The 19,735-nt window shown below is 41.2% G+C and overlaps 3 protein-coding genes and 1 long non-coding RNA gene across 4 annotated transcripts in view; 2 read left to right on the forward strand and 2 right to left on the reverse strand.

Moving 5' to 3' along the window:
- Window positions 1-1,281, forward strand: part of nhsl3 (NHS like 3) — a 28,274-nt gene extending 26,993 nt beyond the window's left edge. The window contains exon 10 of the mRNA XM_068747134.1: window positions 186-1,281. Coding sequence (XP_068603235.1) covers window positions 186-226 — 41 coding nt within the window. The 3' untranslated portion in view covers window positions 227-1,281. The remainder of the gene's footprint in view (window positions 1-185) is intronic.
- A 288-nt stretch (window positions 1,282-1,569) lies between these two features.
- On the reverse strand, window positions 1,570-5,814 carry yars1 (tyrosyl-tRNA synthetase 1). Its single transcript, XM_068747257.1, has 13 exons — window positions 5,758-5,814; window positions 5,527-5,673; window positions 5,241-5,416; window positions 4,980-5,109; window positions 4,518-4,598; window positions 3,728-3,820; window positions 3,511-3,646; window positions 3,328-3,413; window positions 3,108-3,243; window positions 2,914-3,017; window positions 2,631-2,824; window positions 2,403-2,544; window positions 1,570-2,305 (listed from the first exon to the last, which is right to left on the reverse strand). The coding sequence occupies exons 1-13, from the start codon at window positions 5,812-5,814 to the stop codon at window positions 2,195-2,197; spliced, it is 1,593 nt and encodes a 530-aa protein (XP_068603358.1). The 3' UTR covers window positions 1,570-2,194.
- Window positions 5,815-7,303: 1,489 nt separating this feature from the next.
- On the reverse strand, window positions 7,304-10,940 carry sh3bgrl3 (SH3 domain binding glutamate-rich protein like 3). Its single transcript, XM_068747186.1, has 3 exons — window positions 10,840-10,940; window positions 9,608-9,775; window positions 7,304-9,133 (listed from the first exon to the last, which is right to left on the reverse strand). Exons 1-3 carry the CDS (start codon window positions 10,882-10,884, stop codon window positions 9,068-9,070), a joined length of 279 nt encoding a protein of 92 aa, XP_068603287.1. The 5' UTR covers window positions 10,885-10,940; the 3' UTR covers window positions 7,304-9,067.
- Window positions 10,941-17,530: 6,590 nt separating this feature from the next.
- Window positions 17,531-17,931, forward strand: LOC137903501 (uncharacterized). The gene is made up of 3 exons (XR_011105764.1): window positions 17,531-17,555; window positions 17,644-17,752; window positions 17,880-17,931. It is a non-coding gene; the product is annotated as an uncharacterized lncRNA (long non-coding RNA).
- Window positions 17,932-19,735: the final 1,804 nt, after the last annotated feature.

Genomic DNA, 19,735 nt, shown 5'->3' on the forward strand with positions numbered 1-19,735 from the left:
CCTCCCACAGCCCCTTCCCAGTGGGAAAATGCAAGCATGCATTTCACGCAGTCATCAGATGAAGCTCCTGATCGTGCCCCAGGATAAATAAATGAGATTAGGACAGAACAGTCATTACATGAGCTCCTGTAACTGTATTATATCAATGCAGTAATGTTTAACCTCCTCTTATCTTCCCTTTTTAGCTACAAGAGTGACAGCAGACACAATCGAAACACTGTTCTGAGAGAGAGAGAGCCTTCGGTTATTAAACCAAAGACAGAGGAGCAAAGGCTACCAGTAGAAGGACGACTCAGCAAGGGCCGAAGACGCCTGCAGGCGCTACCATCCGTGTCGTCCTTCAGGTCTTCTCCAAACGCCTTAGCCCGTTATGGCCTTCCTACTTATTTATGTATAACTGTGTCATTCCTCGTTTCGTATGATAGCTTTATTCTGAGTATTTTTCTAAACTATAGTTTACTTCTTACGGAGGCTTCCCAGTTTGACACCGTGCACATTGGATTACGGCTTGTGTGAGATTGCCTCCCAGAGGCAGAAGTCAGGCGGATGTCGCTGAGGCTCAGAGGAAAGCGTTTGCAATGGCAAGGCATTTCTGTGCAGGAGGTTGTTGGTTCACTGTTGTTGTACAATGCACATAATTCTCACGGGGATTTAAAGCAGTTATCGGAAAGACCCGATAATAACATGCACTACAGCGCAAATTAGTATTTTAATGACATTTCTTATGGCTGGAAACAAATTGTCACATCCAGTTTCAAATCAGTTTTTCCAGAGTGTTGATACAACATGCTCACAATAACGAGGACATCTTATGGATTTGGATTGAGGCACTTTTGTAAAGCAGTTGGTTGCAATTCTTTAAGACTTAACAGAGAAACGTGTCATTGCATCTTATTTATTTGTGTGTGTGGAGATTTTTCCAGTTGCACTGTCAGTCACTTTTTCCCTGCCAAATCTGAAGCATTTGATAATCCGGTTCATCTGAACGCCACTGTTGGGGTCACAGATGCGACCGGCCCTGGGTGATTGTTGCACTGGAGTAAACGTAGCGCAAATTCAGTGTTTTTATTAAATGTTTTCTCTCAAAAACTTTGGCCAAAATTCTTCTTGTTGGAAATTCCAGCTCATCACGACTTCACAAAAAACAACAACACTATTTCCCCCCCCCCCCCCCCCCCCTGCAACATCATTGGTGAGTGAATTAATTTGATTTGTCTTGATGTGTCAAAAATAATCTTGATAATTATAATGGATTCTGTACAGTTATTACTTCTATAAATAAAGATTTAAGTATAATAAATGTGGCTGCCTGCTTTCTGTCTTACTCACACTAAATAAGGTTTCTGTGCAACGTCACATCCACCACTAGTGTTTCATTTCTGAAGACAAAACTCACATTTATTTCACACACAATGTGTTCATTTTTCCTGACAGTTGTCCAGAGATTTATTTCTGTACAACAGTATGTCCTACATTACATTTTTATTTTATATGTAGGACTGCATATTTCTTTTTGGAGACATCATATAATGCAATTTATTTATTTTTTTAAAGACAAATGCAGGGATTTTCACGAAACATTTCGAAAAGCACTCAGAAGTGAATTCATCATTCTTGAACTTTGAATCTTTTAAATATTGATGGCAGACAGCTCACCGTTAAACCAGCCCGCCATCTACCAGCATAAAAAAAGAACAGGAGGTATATTAAATCCATCAATCGTTTTATTCTGTATGAAGCAGGACAGTCGTAGCGTGATATGTTGTGCATACTCTGACATGTGAGATCAATAAAGCCATTCCTTTTTATATCGATAAGATTTACCGTGAGGTCAAGGAGCAGTTCGTGTTTTGTTTTTTAATCGAAGACTACTGAAGTCCCTTTTTAAAAAATCTGATACTCCTTATTAGCCAGGAACAACAACTATTACAGTACCACATTGAAGAGAGTAATCTGCATCGCATTGATCAAGTCCTTATCATCAGTAACGAATTGATTAGTCAATGCTCTTTTTCCAATAAATCAAATTAAAGTAAAAGAATGTGTATAAACCAGTCCAACGTCTCGGAGACTTCCTGCCTCAACGTCCCATCAGTCTCTAAGAAAACATCCAGATGAAATGCGACTGTTGGGTTGCCATGGTGATTCGTAGATGGGGACAGATGTAGCTGGCAGTGATGAATGCCATGGGCGTCTAACTGATGTTGCCTCCTTTGAGTGTCTTGCATGTGATCTGTCCCAGTTTTGTCATTAAATGTTTGTCTTTCCACTGAGCCGCACGCTCATCAGATATCTTCAGGTCAACCTGGGGAGACAGAAATATCATCATTTATCAATGTAGTCTAATTTTATCCTAATTTGTCATCAATCCATTTCACTCCTCTACCTTTTCTGACTCTTACCTGCAGTCTCTCCCACACCTTCTTCTTTGGGTTGAGTTTATCATCAGGTTTACCCGTCTCGTAGCCTTCGACGAAAACCTGCTCTCCCGGCGATGACCCCTCGGGAGGGTCGAGAGGCTCCACCCTCCTGGGTTCCCCTTCACTAAGCATCAACCAATAAGAGCCAACAACATTCATCAGTAATTAAATTGAGGGATGAGCCGTGCAAAAACCGTAGATTGGACTCACACAGAAGCGCACAGCAGCATGGCTTGAGACTCAATCCCTCTCATCTTCTGGGGTTTCAGGTTGCACAGGAGCAGCACCATTCTGTCCTGCAGGTCCTCCTGTGAAACGTAGGCCACCAGCCCACTGACTACCGTTCTTGGCGCCTGCTCTCCAACATCTATTTTCTCCAGATACAGCGAGTCGGCACCTGGATGCTGGACGATGGATGACGAAGAGCCAAATGCAGAAAAATATCTGAGGAAACGCTGCGATCGGCTGATCGGCTTTCAGGTGACAATATTACCTTTTCCACACTGATGATCTTCCCCACCCTGATATCCAATCTGGAAGGAGTCAGCTCATCATCTTCACCTCCTCCTCCTGGCTTGGCACCCTTCCCTGCTCCTTCTGTTCACACACACATAAAATAGGACTGCAGATTAAGCTAGTTCCCACATTTTTATGCAGTTGCCTCTGAGTGAACATCAATATACTAACTTGTTTTTTGGGCGTTGGGGTAGGCAGTGTCGGTGAGTTTGCGGAGCTCAGGAGACTCAAACTTCTTTCTGATTGGTGCCAGCAGCTGGTTTAGTGCTACCTCCACCGAGGCCTTCAGATCTCCTGGATGGATAATCTAATATCAAAGAATTAGTTAGAATTGGCTTTTTTCAAAGGATGAAAATTACTTTTGAAGTAAATAACTTTGTTTGTCCTCCACCTCCTCAGCAAAGTCCTTCTCCACCTCTTCAAACACAGCGTAGGTTTTGTCTCCACCCCACTTGGTGTCTCTTTTGATGCAGAACTCTGAAAACAGAACAATTCCCAAATCAATCAATTTCACGTTCTTTTCACGAGGGGATGAAATGTTTTAAACCCGGACATTTAGAGAGACGCTTTCTACCTCCACGCAGGGGGAAGAGGACGTGCTTGACGAAGGAGAGGACTCCATTGCTCTGGATGTTTCCGGGCTCACAGAAAGCCCTCTTCAGCTTTTTCTTCACATCTTCTTTGGTGTCCAATAGATCAATCTTTGACTCCTGAAAACGAGAAAGACAATGACCACAAACGGCAGGAGAAATTCTTACAAATGTTAACTTGTGTTTTTCGCCGTGACATACCTCTTCTGAGGAGCTCATTTTGGCTCCCGTGAGTCCTGGTACCATTGGGTTCATCAGATGGGCGCGTTTGGCATAACCAAGAGAGGGCAAGTACTGAGCGGCAAATGAAACAGCCCGAGTTACCTTTTATAGCATTTTAATATCCAGATGTGAAAGTTAATGAATATCGGGCCACAATACAGAAACTTTAGAACTTGACATCCTAGTTTATCTCCGTTTAGGATTACATTTTTGATATTACAAGAGCATGTTTAACAGTTTATTTCATAAATCTTTTCTCTATTCCTCAGCAAAAACTTTATCCATTACAACATTGTACTGAATGAATCTGTGTCTGTGTTGGCATGGATCCTCTCCTAAATCCAGAGAGGACAAAATGAAGATCCCTTTCTATATGCTTGTATTTATATTAGCATGTATTCTACATTTTTTACATCCCTTGGTTCTTGCAGTAAGGAAGAAACTGATACTTTGGTTCTGCATCTTTCCTCTGCTCCTCCTGAAACAGGCAGATTTCCCTAGTGTGGGATTAATAAAGTCTTAACTTTCCAATGTGCATCAGTTTCGCTGATAAAATCAAGGGCACATCTAAAGCAAAAATTATTTTTGGCAGCGTTTTTCAAACTCAGCTCTGCAACAATAAAACTATTCTCAACATTTGAATTCATCCATCTTCAGCGGCTCAAGAGCAACCACATGAGAATTAAGAAGAATAGTGGCTTTCAAACTCAACTAGAGGACGTAATGAATCTGTCCACAAATGTTGCTCAAATATGGCAGAAGCCATTACCTTTTCTGCAAGAGTGAAAATCTTCCTCTGGTCAACTCCTCCAAACTGGACGTCCACCTTGAGGTACTCCTCGTCCAACGCCTGTGGGCAAAAATCAACAAAACAAATGAATCAGAAAAAGTCGAACAAATACTGTATAGGAAAAAAGTTCTGAAAGAGTTACATGTGTGAAGCTGCAGTCACGCCTACCAGTGAAAGTTTGCGAAGAACAGAATACAGATCGCTATATTTACACGACTATTTCTAGCAGATTTGTGACTAAACACTGTGGTGCATTTTTAAATCTCTCGAGTGTATTTGAGGGCTGATTATATTCATTTATTTCAGCCTAAATGAACGTTTTGTTACAACCAAAGGTAATAACTTCATTTTAACGATGTGGCAAGAGAGACTCTTACACTACTCCCGAATACAAGTGATGAGCGCTAACAGCTAGCGCTCCATGTAGCACAGTGTTATGACCTGCAGGCCCGGGTACAGCAGACCACTCAGCAGCGGGTGCTCCACTTGTTTCACCACCTCAGCGCCAGCTTTCTTGGCATCATGTTCAGTCATCACAGAAGACAGGCGGTACACGTCCAGAGTGTACTCTCTAATACACACGACAATACCAAAACAGAAAGGTAGTTTAAGTGCAGTACGCGGTCACAGAATCTATTTTGGAGAACGTCAAGTCAAATAGAGAGACACATTCTACCCTTCGGTACCGTCAACACAACGGACCTGCTCAGCTGGTAGTCAGTTCCTTTAACAAACTTGAGTTTCGCCAGAGGCACGCCGATGCTCTCCAACATGGCCTTGATGACCTGCTCATAGTACTTCACCCTGAGCTCCAGCAGCTCCCAGGGGGCCTTCATGTTGTCAAGGTAGGCATGCAAGTCTGCAAAAAGAATAGTGACCTGGGGAAAACAAGAAACATGCTAGTAAGCTACTGGTAAGCACAGAAATAAATACTAACAGTACTCTGCCGCGTTCACGTACATATGTATTTGCTCTGAGATCTACCTACCTCACATCCAGCTTTTAGAAAATCTGCTATCTTGGACATGGGCACAAAGTAAGCTACGTGGGGTTTGCCAGTGGTTGCTGTGCCCCAGTACACCCTCAGTTCTCTCTCTTGAAGAATCTCTTTCACCTTCTCCTCTCCAAGGACCTCCTACAAATGCAAAAGTTCCAGATATGAATGAGATAACGTGCTAAGGGACTCAAGTTACTGCGAATGCTTGTTAGTGTGTCCAACCTGGAGGTTCCTGGTAATGAGTTGGAACTTTTCATCTGGACTTGGCTGATCCGTCATGGTGGAAGGGCTTCTGACTAGGAAGATAAGAAATAAGCATTACAGATAATTAATAATAGCTTTCATCCAATGCTTTATACATTTATGATTTTTACTAAATGGCAATTCCCTAAAATACACCAGAACACTTTTGCTCACGTATGACGTGAATTTTCAGAACACTACAGCCATATGGAATCTGATGTTTTCTATTCAGATTTGAGTCACTTTAATATGTAGTCCTAAATTATATATATATATATATATGATTCCTGCAAAAGTGACAGTGATTTTCTTTTATTTCACAGCAAATATGGACGACTGCAAATGTTCACCACAGCAAAGCAAGTAGGAAATGAAGGCTTGCAACAGAGCGCCATTAATGCTGATCATGAGCTAGCTGCTAGTATACCAAACAGTGTGTTTAAACGCAGCATGCGTGTTGTTAATGTGGCTTCATGGTACAGATCTGTTCACTCTGATGTGAGATTGCGTCAGCTTCTAATCCATTACGTGATGTAAAAACAAACAAACCACAAAGAAGCTGAGATACAACGAGACAAATTCAACAAAACAACATTTTAGACACGCTAAGAAAGAGAAAGTTTAACCTGAACCTGACTTTAGATACATTTGTTTAAAATGAGCTTCTCAGTATGCCATTTAAAAGCCATTCGGTGACATTTAAGCTAAAACATGACGTCACGTCTAAAATGAATGAATCATAACAGCTAATGGCTATTCAACAAGCTAGCAACGATGCAGCTCTAGTTACGCTCTTCAGTGATTTTCGATTTAAACTGCGACTAAAGCTCTACGTCACGGTTTATGATCAACTATCTAATAGCAACACAGACCCACGTAAACATCTCAGGGCTCACCTCCGCGCCGGGCTTCTTACAACGTGACGTGGGTGCGTGTCGCGCTCGAGATCAGTGGTCGCATCTCTGCTATCGATTCACCTTGGCCTTCAGGGGAAAGCAATCGAGCGCAGACCGCAGCGCCTTTGGCATGATTGGAAACGTCACAGCATCTTAATATAATACAAAAATATGTCATTTTTACCAGAATCGAGTGTTTCATTTTTTTATTTTTTTACAATTTTTAATTCCAGTTGTCACAGTACGAAACTATGCATGGGAAAATATCTTGTTCCGGTATCAGCATACCTGCTACTCCTAATAAAAACGGAGAATGTGTCTTTCGATTTTAAAAGGAATAAACAAATGGAAGTCTGTACTTAATGGCTCTGAAAAGTAGTTAACATGCAGCATTGCTTTGGATGAATTTCTGGTTTCAATGTGGAATCCATCATGCCAATGAGAAAGTTCCACCCACTTACAAATTAGAAACGACCCTTCTCCAAGTTTACTCCACACTATCCTGTAAAATTCCTTATGGAAATGATGACAACGAAAGTAGAACATGTTTTCACACATTCTTTACCGAGTCAAACATTTTACTTGGAATCAAAAGATAAATTTAGGAAACAAACAAGACAGGTAGATTCAATTTCATTTTATTTTTATTTAGCCATAAATCACTTTTCACAATCTTCTTGGAAGACAACAGCTTTTTATGCCCTTTTTTCTTCTTCTCTTTTTGGCCAAGGGGAATTGGTCCAAAAGCAAAGTATGATGCAGAGATGCATGGAATGTTTAATATATGGTTGATCACGAATACACATCAACAACCATCAACTTACAAAACAGTGCACAAACATTGTGTGTGAAGGTTGTTATCACTGGGGATCCCAAACTGTAACAACACAATTTTGAAAGTTGGGAGGTTGACAGATGTTTTAAAGATATGCAGCTCATTACATTAACACTATATTTCGACTGACATCACTGAATTAATGCACATATATAAGAGAAGCCTTAATTTTCCCCATGTTGTATTTCTTTCCTAAGGCTGGCCAGACTGAGTCAGGTCATTCCAAACATACCATACAAGCTTTCACCTTTTAATGACTGAGGCAGATTTTCAGTGCAGAGTCACATTACTGCATCTTCCCACAGAACAAACTGTGTAACTGTAAAATGATAAACAGAGGGAGAAAAGGCTATGTGGTTGAAAGCAAGAGGATTCGCAGCTTTTTTGATTTGTTATAAGAAAGCTTTCAATTTACATGATTTTAAACATAGACGATAACTGGAAAGTTCTAATACAAATAATATCCCCCTGCAAAAGTGAAATCCAGATGTACATTGGCACCAAAAGTGACATTAAAGGATGTGTCGGTTTTTAGAACTAGGCCTACTATACGTCAGCTGTTAACTTTGACTCACTAGAAACCAGTAAGACATCCTCACAAGAGTGTCTGCTTTGGTGCCATTAAATGAAAAACACTTTAGAGATACCCATCCCTGATGAGTTAAACCCACACCGAACAAGAACGAAAAACTGTCACATCATTTGAATTTTCTCATTTAACCATATTCAAATTTGTGCTAATTTTATTTTCTAACATTAAGGCTCAAATTTTTCCAGATGTAATACATTTTTGGTAGGGATAGAATTAACCATCCATTGGCCTCTGCGACCGAATTTAATAGACCGATTAGTGGAATGTGCCCGTGAAATGCAGATGGTGGCTACGGCTACGGAAACCATTTGGCTCCTGGCTGCTATACGAGGCAACTTCAGTGACTATAATACCATGATTGCAATGCATTCTGGTCAACAAGCATGCGACATGGCCATGTAGATCAGGTGCCCTTTATGTTTAATTGATTTTACAAAAAGTAATGACCGTAAAAGGTATCCGCGGAGTTACGATTAGCATCATGTAGCAATAGGCAGGAAAGGATCAGCGACATGTTTAACTGATCTAGAATGGAAAGTGAAATCCAACAAACTCATGATGTATGTATATATATATATATATATATATATATATATATATATTTACATCATATTTAATTAGTCAACGTAATTATACGACATTATAGACGCCGCATTGATTCCTACTATACCAGAAGCATTTAGTAACACTTTCCCCCATCAGACAGGAAGCAGGCCAGAAAGAAACAAAAGACGAGTTAAAACAAAAACAAAAACATGTGATTAAGACTGATTTTTGGTCTAATGGTGCAGTAGAGGGAATGTGTCTTCAGATTAGTTGGACATGAGATATTTGGCATTCTTCATGATGGCATTGGAAGTTGAGTGGACACAGCCAGTGCTGCGGGAGAGATTGGATTATGGGCCTCCAGGAGGACGAACGGGTTGGAGGAATGAGGCTAAAATGGAACGTTACACGCCGCCCTCCTCACGCCAGTTTAAGGAATTGCTCCACTGCATCTGCTTCCACCGCCTCGCAAAACATTTCATAGTTCTGTGGAGAAACAGCGTCAATCAGTAAACAAGACAAAGATTCAACAGACAGCTGCAAAGTCAGAACTGGCAAAGAAATTAAAGAACATAATCGACACGACACGGTCTACGCTCGTCCTCACTCAAGGGGCTCGTGTTCAGTGGTTCTGGAAATTTCCTCAGACAAATTAATCAGAACAACAACTTTAAAACAAAGATTTTGTTACGTAAAGACAGCAGATGAAAATACATTTTGTTGAAAGTCAAAAACTTTATTAATTCCCGCGCTGAACATCATTTTACCGTTAATATGATGCAATACAACTGCTGCCGTCTTTTGTTTGCACAGACGCAAGTAAAAAAGGAAGCATTTATTTCAACAAAACAGTAATTGTGTGTACTAATATATTATATTTTGCTTTTTTTAACTAGTCAATGACTACCGGTACTCAAATACTAAGCACGCATGAGTACAAGTGGTTGGGGCTTTCCTCACCCCACAGTACTGATCTTCATTGAAAAGTTGGGGAGGGGCCGCCGCGGGGTTTCCCGCTTTGGCTCTCATCCCATCACGGACCTCAACACACACAGAGATGTCGACGAGCTCGTACTCGATGCCTTTAGACTCAAGTTTTTGCATCACTTCTGCCTGTTGGGACTTGACCTGGTAAGCAACACAGAACATCCAAGTATGAAATCACAAATCAAGGCCTGAGAGCTAAGCGTCAGGGCCATCCGAAAGTGCCGATAGACTTGTAAAATTTATTCTACAGGTTCGGTAATTGCAAAAAAAAAAAAAACTTTTTATCAAACTTAAAGGAAATGAATGATTTCAGTTATTTTTTGGGGGTTGTGCCTTTAACACGTTGTGGCTTTATCGATAGCGCCACGGTGATGATTAACAAACCCACTGGAGGCTCCGCTACCTTTTAGAATGAGGAAGTAGGGAGTGTGTTTTCGTACACGTGGCCACACCTCAGCAACTAACTGGGAACACACACGCTGGCACAGTGAGCCACAGCCAGTTGTTGTAAGACCATCGTTCCCCAGACCCATGTCATTTTACACAACCGTGCACGTCGGACCCCTTTATGACTGATGTTTGGTGAGTGAGTTGAAAAACCAGACCTGACTGAGCATGGGGGGGAACTGCAAGCACTTCCTGTTTTTACGCATCAGTTTCCTGGCAGCTGAAGTTTGTATTTTTTTTATTTTTTTTTGCATAGACCCCCCTAAGACTTCAGGATTTTATTGCTAAAGTAAGTCTAAGAAAACAATGGTATAGATTTTGACACAGCAATAGTCACCCCCAGGCAAGAAGGCCCTGTTTGAATGTGCTGATAGAAACAGCGGAATCTGTCGTTCGGGTTTTTGGTAAACACTATATTTAGCCCTTAATTGTAATAAGTTTCCATTAATAAATATTGACTTTGCGATTCTTTACAGAACTTACGTAAAGTTTGTCCCACAACTCGCAACACGGGGGGGGGGGGGGGGGGGGGGGACATGTTGTAGGACTCTCTAGCACGTCCGACCAGCTTCATGTGTGGATTTTCACCTTAAACTCAGCTGCGACGTGGCCATTCCGGCGTAGCGACAATAACGCAACGCAAACGGGCGCTGACTAGCGGAGGCCCAGCGGACCGCGGGTCGGAGAGAAGCTCTGACCGCGTCCATTATCCGCGTCATTTAACCCCCAGCCTCCCCGTTAACGGCCGCTCGACTCACCGCCCGTGAAGCAGTGACGGTGGTGTAGTACAGCTTAATCCCCATCGCTCCAGGTGCCTCTAATCCAATCCCGTCTGTCGCTTGCGTCGACCTGCACGGTCTAGAAGGGCTGCGTTTAATGAAACAGGAAGGAAGTTGTGCGGGGCTCTTTCAAAATAAAAGACATACATTTTCAAATTAAAGGAACAGAGCACTCGGAGGGCCCATAGCGCAAAGCTTTGGAATGATGATGATGAATATATTTATTAGATCGAATGTTAGAGCAGTACAAGTACAGTCAAACAGTAGTATGTATTACAGTACGAGTACAGTCAAACATCCTGTCTAAGAAACATTTTCGTTGAAAGTTCTTCGTACATAAATCATCGACATGAATGAGTCTGTTACACCCAGGAAATAGCATCAGATATGTCACATTATTATAAAGATATCCTACAGCTCACCCAGAACTTCTGTGTTGTGTGTGTGTGAAAATGAATAGGAGTCAATGGAGGTCAACAACCACGTTTATGAGGGATTAAAACTTTTTTTTCCCCCAACTTTCATTATCTTTTTGCTATAATGGGTAAAGATAAATAAATACATTATAAATGTTAAGTGTAGTGTACAATGATGATAAAAAGCTTTCTTGTTCTTCTAAATACACCGTTTAGCTAAATCAGTTTATTCCAGTCGAGTCAGCGCAATAATGGGATCCACCTGAAGAGATTTGTTTGTATTCCTCTCTTCTTTTAACAAAAAAATCACTTTGTGAAAGAACAGCAAACTGCTTTGACAGTGTTAACCAACAAAGAGACAAAGAACTGGAGCATGAACAATGGAGAAATCTCAGTAAACAAAGACAACTTCTCAAATAGATATGAACAAAAGATGGAGTGAAATAGTGAACAGAACAGAAGAACTAATCATTTCAGGCAATTGAGAGAAGCTTGAAAAGCCTGACACGTCTTGGCTTCCTCTATTATTTGCCTTTCGTTTTTAAGTCAAGTACTTCTTTGACTTTCCTCAACATGAAGGCAGCAATTAAGGAACGGAAGTAGCCACATACAGTGTCACAAAGAGAGCAGCATGGTCACTCGGATGTATACGCGAGTTCTGTTTCCTACGGCCCACGAAGTCGAGATGTGTGCCGTGGATTTGACACATTGTGCCACAGGACAGAAGAAGATGAAACACCTGATGACTCTGTCCAATAAAATCGCACTGTTGGGGGGAAGCAATATTCAAGCAGTGGGTAAAGGAAGAAGAAGGTGCTGATCAGGAAAAAAAAAAAGCCATGTGACCCCAATGATAGATAATGGCTGGGTCATTGTTGGCTGTGAACACTCGCCCAAGTCTCTCCATTGCAATGGTCGCCATGGCTGCCAGCAGTCGGGTGGTGCACACTGGATGGTTTCCACAGAGAGGGATTTAAATATAACATCCGCAAAACTTTGTTTCTACTTTACATAATATAATTATTTGCCAATTTCCACTCAAAGTAACATGCAAGCCCAGGCAGACGCAAAAGCATATTAATTTGCATCTTTTTTTAACGGGTCAAATATAACATGTAAACTTTTCCGTTCATCCGTCCATCCATTTTCTTGTGAGTGTTTCTGAGTGTGAAGCATTTTGAATGAGAAGCCTGAGGACATGGGTGTCAGTTTGAACAGGGTGGATCGTTCTCTCCAGGTAAAGAATGAGTTGGGCTTCCTCTGGGCTCAGTCATTCAGGAGAGATTCAGAGTGGAGCCACTGCTCTTCCACGTCAAGAGCCATCAGATGAAGTGATTTGAGCATTTGAGGAGGCATTATAGTCATGCCCGAGGGGAAGGGGACCCCAGAGTAGAGCCAGGATGAGCTGTAGGGATTTGATCTCCTTGGAAACACCTTGGTGTCGCCCCCCCGAAAGGAGCTAGAGGAGAGGGCTGGGAAATGGGACGTTTGGGCTTCTCCGCTGAGACTTCTGCTCCCGTTCCTGGATAAACGTTAGAAAATGAATCAATGAATAAATGAATGTTGTATAAAATAAAGTAAAGGCATTTCTATGTTTTGACGAGTTTAGATGGGTATTTAGTGTCAAATGAAAGTTACAGCGGTGAACCGCTGACCTGGAGCTCTGTGACGGCCGCTGCAATCTGCTCCTGCCCCAGTAGAGGATGCTGATAGTCCACTGACCGCTGGAGCTCCAGGTCTGTCAGCCGTCTGCACGGCATATCACAAGCTTGGTATTCGACAAACAAACTTGACTTTTCTCTTCCTCCATATTTTCCCTACAATTGGCCCCATGGAAAACTCCGTCGCCTTCCAGTTTACCTCATCTTGATTTGTAATTCAAAACCAGTTCATAAAATAACTGAGCAAACATGTCGCTTGCAGATGTAGATTTTGAGCAAACATGCTTTCACAATATCTACCTGTACTCACCCCCATATAAAAACATGTTTCTCTTCTTTTCTTGACACCCATTATGCTAATCTAGAAAACCAAATGAAGAGAAGTATTATCAAGAGGGTCTATTTATTGAATATAAAAAAAATGTTTAGGATGCTCAAGTTGATCTGATCCACGTTCCCCTCTCATCCACATGTCGGTCAGCGTCTGAGCATCCGTTGCGCGGTGAGGCTGCTCTCCAGTGCTTCAGCTAAAAAAAAAATAATACCAAATGAAATCAAATAAAATTAATGCTCTAAGGGGATTCAATTAAAAAGGCGCTATCAATTGATTTTGTGTTTATATGCAAAGTAGGTTTTGTTTCATTATCAATACGGACAGTTTGGCTGATTTTAGTCTTGAGTCTGCAAATGCCCAAATGATCACGCCCTCTTCAAAGCAGGGCAACCCATTAAAAAAGGCACAAATATTAAGAAGCATGCATGACACAGCTGGAGCAACACGACCAAGATTGCTCTGTTAGCATTCTGGAGACTAGTGACGGCAGTCACAGTTGATTTTCCTATCAGGGATTTTTTATTTATTTTTATTCTTATTTACTCAGTGATACCTAAAATGGAACATGCCCCACATTTACATTAAGTACTTCTACAATGGTGTTTGACAAATGAAAAACAAAAAACGGACAACGGAACTCCTTATTTGAAAGTCCAGATCCTCCGTTCCTGAGATCAAGAGCAACGTCCTGTCCACGAACAGTTGCGTTTGTTACGGCAGCCTCTGATGCACCTGAAGGCAGCACAGCTAATGGGGCGGGGCGACAGTCGATAATAAGTCCACCTTCGCTTCCCGAAAGAAGTTGCTTTCTCCCTAACGAAGACGTTTGTTTATCCGACAGACTTGGTAATCTATTTTCCGTAACGATTAAGGATTTGTTAGATTTTTTTTTTTATTAATCTAAAACAAAATAAATAATTGCTGCGTACATACAGCGTGTTGTTTTGCGCATTTTGCTCAGTTTTCTTTTTTTAAAGTCTTAAATGTGATTGTATATTTTATATGAGGGACGGCACGGCATAAAGTCGTACCTTGTGCTTTATGCAAAATAGTACAGAATTGCGGGACAGTCCATCGAGTTTTTAATTTTTATGTTTCTGTACCTGGGTTTGAGTATTCTCCCACCACTGCGTTGACTACAAACTTTGCTTTCCAGGTGACAGTGATCCAGAATGCAGCGTAATCCAGTGACAACGTCCATGTAAGTGGCATCTTCTGAAAAATGAGGTTTCAATGCACATATTAGGATGTTGTAAAACAATTACAAGATCCTAACATGTGCAGCCAATGGAAGATTAATGGTAAATCAGCACATGAGTGTAATGATTTATTAAACAGTGTTGAGTATCAGTTCTACTTTTATCTCTGTTGAATTAACTCAATCTCATTTCTATGCACCAGACCAGCATCTGAGATGCTTAATTTCCTCCAGCGCCACGGACAACAAGGTAGGGCACCAGACATCCTTGCCTGACAATCTGAAACATTTACCATCACAAAACATTCAAACTCCCTTTTGTCTAATATATTTTGCAGATCCAGATTACTTGACATGGGTTTCAGATGTTGTGTCCAGAAACAGACACAAGTCTTCCCTCCTGAAGAATCCAGCCGGTGCCGCGTGGACGATAGGAGGCCTGGATGACACCGTCTACAGCGGCAAACATCGCGAGGTGAATGGATGGGGGAAATTCTACCTTCCTCAGGTAGTAAGCATGCAGGTCATAGGCGTGGTGAAGGGGACCTCATGCTGCTGTGACCAGCTGGTTCTGATGACCTGCGATGAAGGGAAGATATACGCCTACGATGGCGAGCAAGAAGAACTCCATGTGGTGGCGTCAAGCCTGAAGCAGCTGTGTGACGAGGGAATGGAGTATCCAGCATCCAAGAGTTACTACAATGGGGAGGCCTTCAAAGATATGGTGAGAGGTTCAGCTGCTGGGGAGAGCATGAGTTTGTGATTGAGATCTGATACTGGTATTTCTGGTTGCATGCAGACTCAGGAAGACTGGGATGAAGTGAGGAAGGGTGCCGTGGGGAAGCGTTTGGACGAGGCACATCGTAAACTGGTGACAGCAGAGAAATCCAAATTACTGGCCGCTCTCAAATAAACATGTGGGTAACTTCATCATTATTTTTTATCTTTATTCTGTATTAACTGATCAATTTCCCCCCCCCCCCCCCCTGTCTCCTCAGGATTCTGCAATTGATGCATCTGGTTTTCTTTTGTTTAAGTTGATGGTTGGAAAATAAAATGTCATCAATAACCTGCATCTGTGTGTTTTATTAAAATCAATAAACAAATGACTCAGTGGTAATCAATATAAGGACAAATTCGTTGATTTATCATGAGGACATACGGTCGCCCCATTTGGGTTCACGAAGAGCAAAAACCAAGAATCAACTGGACTTGTTCAAGTTTGTTTGAAGACGTTTCACGTCTCATCAAAGAGGCTTCTTCAGTTCTAAATGACCAGTAGAGCGTCCAGATATTTATATTCCTGTTGGAGTAGAAAACAAAGAAAGATACTGGTCTGTGTGTGTGTGTGTGTGTGTGTGTGTGTGGGGCACTTATGGAATGCTTTTTTTAAAATTGTCATCACAATACAAGTACAGTACAACAACGAAACAAACCTGACCTACAGTCTGTGTGTGCAACTGGATTATTTTCAGATCAGAATTATAATCTTAATCTGGGATCGTAAAATATATATTTGGAGGGGGCCAGTAGTCAAAGCACAATAACAGGTACAGAGACATGGATTCAGATGCTCGAATGGATTTCATGTGCAAGCATTGATGAATAATCGGGAGAAAAAAATAGAAATAGATCCAGATCTGTCAAAGTGAGAAATATTTTTGTTGACAATTTATAATCGACTGTTAATAAAGATATTATTCCAAATGTGAGGAGGAGGTTTTCAGGGTCGTATAATGTTCTAGTTTTATTAAATTGACATGAAGCAGATCCATGTAAAGAAAACTTGTTTTATTTCTTTTTTTGTGTGGCAATATGACGGAAGGCAGTTTAGTGAACCGTACAAAAGTTTTCCTGGACTGTTCAAGGAGGCTGGCATAAAGCAAGATCCACAAGATCCAAATGTTTGTTTGAGACTGAAACGAATGATGAACGGGAATGATTGAGAAGAGAGTCCACAAGTAAAACGCATTCAGGAGGACCAACAAACATTTAATGTGCACACATCAATACGGAACACAACTTTGCAGTCACATTTACTACATTATACATCTACTGCTTATACTGCATTGTTTGTTACTACTGTACACAAGAACATACTGCAGTTCAATACTAAACAATTGTTGGACAGCAGCGAGGCACAAGCTGAATACTGTTTCACTTAAAGAAGTCGGGGGGGAGGGAAGTCCAAGTGAGTTTTCAAAATGGCTGTTTATAGTGTACTGACTGATCATTAATAGATTTAAGGAACTGGAGTTCTGTGTTAACTTTTATGGCATCTGAACAGAAAGATTTCATGGCCAAACCTAGATCCTGTATTTGATACGCCTCCAGTTTCATATTTAGTCAGCATGATTAAATTCACTGGAAATTCAGAGGCAACACCGCAGCCAATTTTACAACGCGCGGTCTGTGGCACAATCTCACAATCATGGCTACCATTGTGCTGGTAGACATTGCATGTCCAGTAATTTTCCAGCAAAGCCGCCTCGCTTTCACGATAAACCTGTTATCTGTGTGTGTGGGAGCTGAAGTTTGGGTTCCAGCCAAGTTCATGGACTTTAAAAGGGAGTGGACGTTTGATTCTGGGTCCTTCATTTGCGCTCTGCTGGCACGGTGAGTAGCTGCTTCTAAGCTGTTAGCCAGCGTCCCATGCCATTATGTTTAAATCATACTTTGCTTACTTTATGCCAGTTATTTGTGCAGTGTGTAATTGCTGTAATGGGTTCTATCTTATTTCGCCTTTCACCCATTGAAATGAACATGTGCAATAAAGGTTTCTTCATCTCAGACTCTATCACGATCACTATCAGGTGCAATCATTTTGCTATTAAATCATGTTATATCATCTGCACTTTATTTATTATAACTCCTGACTTTTTGTACATATCTTTTCTCCTATTTTGTGTTATCTTTATTCTGTTCAGTGCATACACTTTTTTTGAATATTTCTATTTTATTATTTACTGTAATTCGTTGGAGTAACCTGGAACCAGAATTTCCTTCGGGATTAATAAAGTTGTATCTTATCTTATCTTATCTTATCTTATTTTATCTTATCAGATGAACCCAAGGGCAATGACAAGGTGAGTCGAGTATCTGGATTAGAAGTGGTTACTGTTGCATTTGTTTAAAATAAAAAAAATCCAACTCAATTTGTGGTTTTATTTTAAGGGAAGAGGAATTTCTGGAAAAGAAAGACTTTTTCAGAAGAAATGCCTTCCTGGTTATCAAGAAGATTGTGGGAATGGCTCCCAAACAACCTTCCATGTTGGTGGATGAGGTACGTCTGACGGTTCTGAAAATATTAAGTACGGTACTGGTGTATACTGGTATTTAAAGTTTCTGTGTCAGTGTATTTGACCTTGACTCTCACCAACACTTTCTGTCAATGTGTTTTGATCAAATAGATTCTTCACATCATCTTCTTTTTGGGAGAGATCAACAGACCCAAATATAGCCCTCAAGATATTGTGATCGAACAAGACTTGATGAACATCTTGAAGGGTCATTACCCGAAGCCTTTTAAATGCTATCCCACCCAGATACCCAGGCGGAGTCCAATTTCATGCGTGCTGGACATGGTAGGATCATGGCTCATCAAAATATGACACAATCATTCGTCCTCACTTTGGCTATTACTGTTATTGATTCGTTACATCACAGCAGATACACACAAGGCATTACCCATTACCCTTTGTTATCGCTTGCAGACTGTCTATCTGACCGGACAAGAGAAGGAAAGTGAAATCATTGCAGATCTGCAAAAGCTCATCCATGACTTGAGGAAGGATCAAGCCACAGACCTGGTGTGCTTCACCATTTGTGTCTCCCAGTTGAACCAGTCAGAGAGACACTATGGAGTCTCCTTTTCCACCACTGGCCGCGATCCTGGCCGAATTGTGACAGGAGCAGACTGCCTCAGCGGCTGGGAGCTTTATGTGGCAGGTGCAGCGATGACCTACTATCCGAAGAAGGAAAAGAAGGCCTACTTTGATGGAACCATCAAAATTCCAGGCGATGTCAGGTGTCAGGCGTTTAATCTCAGTGACGGAAATCCAATGGCTCCTTGCAGATCATGCGCGAATCTGTTTGGTTTGACTACGAGCGAAAAGAAAGAATGGCCTTATGGCAGCTGTGCTGAAGTTGAGAGTCTGAGTAACCTGCTCAAAAAGGAGAAAGAATTAGAAGAGAAAGTGAGACCAACTTCTGAAACCTACACAGACGAGAACAGGAAGAAGGCCGCAGACAGCGCCATGAAAGAGGTCACAGATTCTCTGGGCATGTTGCATTTCAAATGGGATAAGAATTTCTACACCCCAGAAGGGCACGTACCTTAAAGAATTGAAATGATGCCAAATATTGAGAAGCATCTTATGGTCTTTGGGAATATTGATTTGATTGTCTTTACTCGTCAAAGCCTGTGTTGCTATCCTTGCCCTTTGCTTTCTACTTTTTGTTACTGTCGAGTCCTCCAGTCCGTCATTCAAGCTCCAGTCATTTTCAGCTGCAACAAACGATGCATAGTAATGGTGCGATGCATAAAAATGTGTTAACTGTTCAATTTGGATTAATGAAAGATGCAAAAAAGTTGATATATTGATCACGTTATGCACAATAAAATGATGTTAAATCATGTCCTTTACTTTATTGTCAGTATATACAGCCTTACAGCGAGCTTCTACAGTGATGCGCCACCTTAGGAGTGAAATACTGAGGAGCTTAAGCAGCTATCAATGACAGTCTTAAATAAAATAAAAAAAGGCTTTTGACATTACTTTCAACAGAAAACAAAAGGACATCATCCATGAAATCCTCTCCAAAGGTACACAACAGGAATGGATCAATCAATCTTCTTATTTACAATCTCTTAAATGTGTTGGCCAAGGTATTTCACACATTTATAAAATCTTTTACAAAAATTTAGAAAAAATAGAGGCCAAACCTTTGCAAAATAAAAGTAAAAAAAACCTCTCTCCCTACAGATTACATTCATTTTAGTAAAGAACTTAAATCTGTTTATAAATTTTGTTTACGGTTGCGAGGGGTCAATTCTTGCATATTCACAGTAGACGGTATAATGGCGTTCTACCGTCGTATGGAGAGGGAAACTATTCCAGCTTCGACGCTGCACACGGAGATGACGCATTCAAAGGCGTCGGAGAACCATGGTGTGTTCACGAACATGGGACATGTGACAACTCACGTCAGAACGAACAATTATCGGCTGAAAACGCGTCTATGAGCCGTACAACGCCAAACTAAT

This window comes from Brachionichthys hirsutus, chromosome 13 (assembly GCF_040956055.1).
Source record: "Brachionichthys hirsutus isolate HB-005 chromosome 13, CSIRO-AGI_Bhir_v1, whole genome shotgun sequence".
NCBI lineage: Eukaryota > Metazoa > Chordata > Actinopteri > Lophiiformes > Brachionichthyidae > Brachionichthys > Brachionichthys hirsutus.

Coding starts and splice junctions, on each gene's coding strand:
- yars1 (XM_068747257.1), bottom strand. CDS start 5,814: ATGACGGATCAGCCAAGTCCAGATGAAAAGTTCCAACTCATTACCAGG. Junction 5,110..5,240: donor ACTGACTACCAGCTGAGCAG/GTCCGTTGTGTT, acceptor CGTGTGTATTAG/AGAGTACACTCTGGACGTGT. Junction 3,414..3,510: donor CCTCTTCCCCCTGCGTGGAG/GTAGAAAGCGTC, acceptor TTCTGTTTTCAG/AGTTCTGCATCAAAAGAGAC.
- sh3bgrl3 (XM_068747186.1), bottom strand. CDS start 10,884: ATGGGGATTAAGCTGTACTACACCACCGTCACTGCTTCACGGGCG. Junction 9,776..10,839: donor CCGTCACTGCTTCACGGGCG/GTGAGTCGAGCG, acceptor GTTGCTTACCAG/GTCAAGTCCCAACAGGCAGA. Junction 9,134..9,607: donor ATGAAGATCAGTACTGTGGG/GTGAGGAAAGCC, acceptor GTTTCTCCACAG/AACTATGAAATGTTTTGCGA.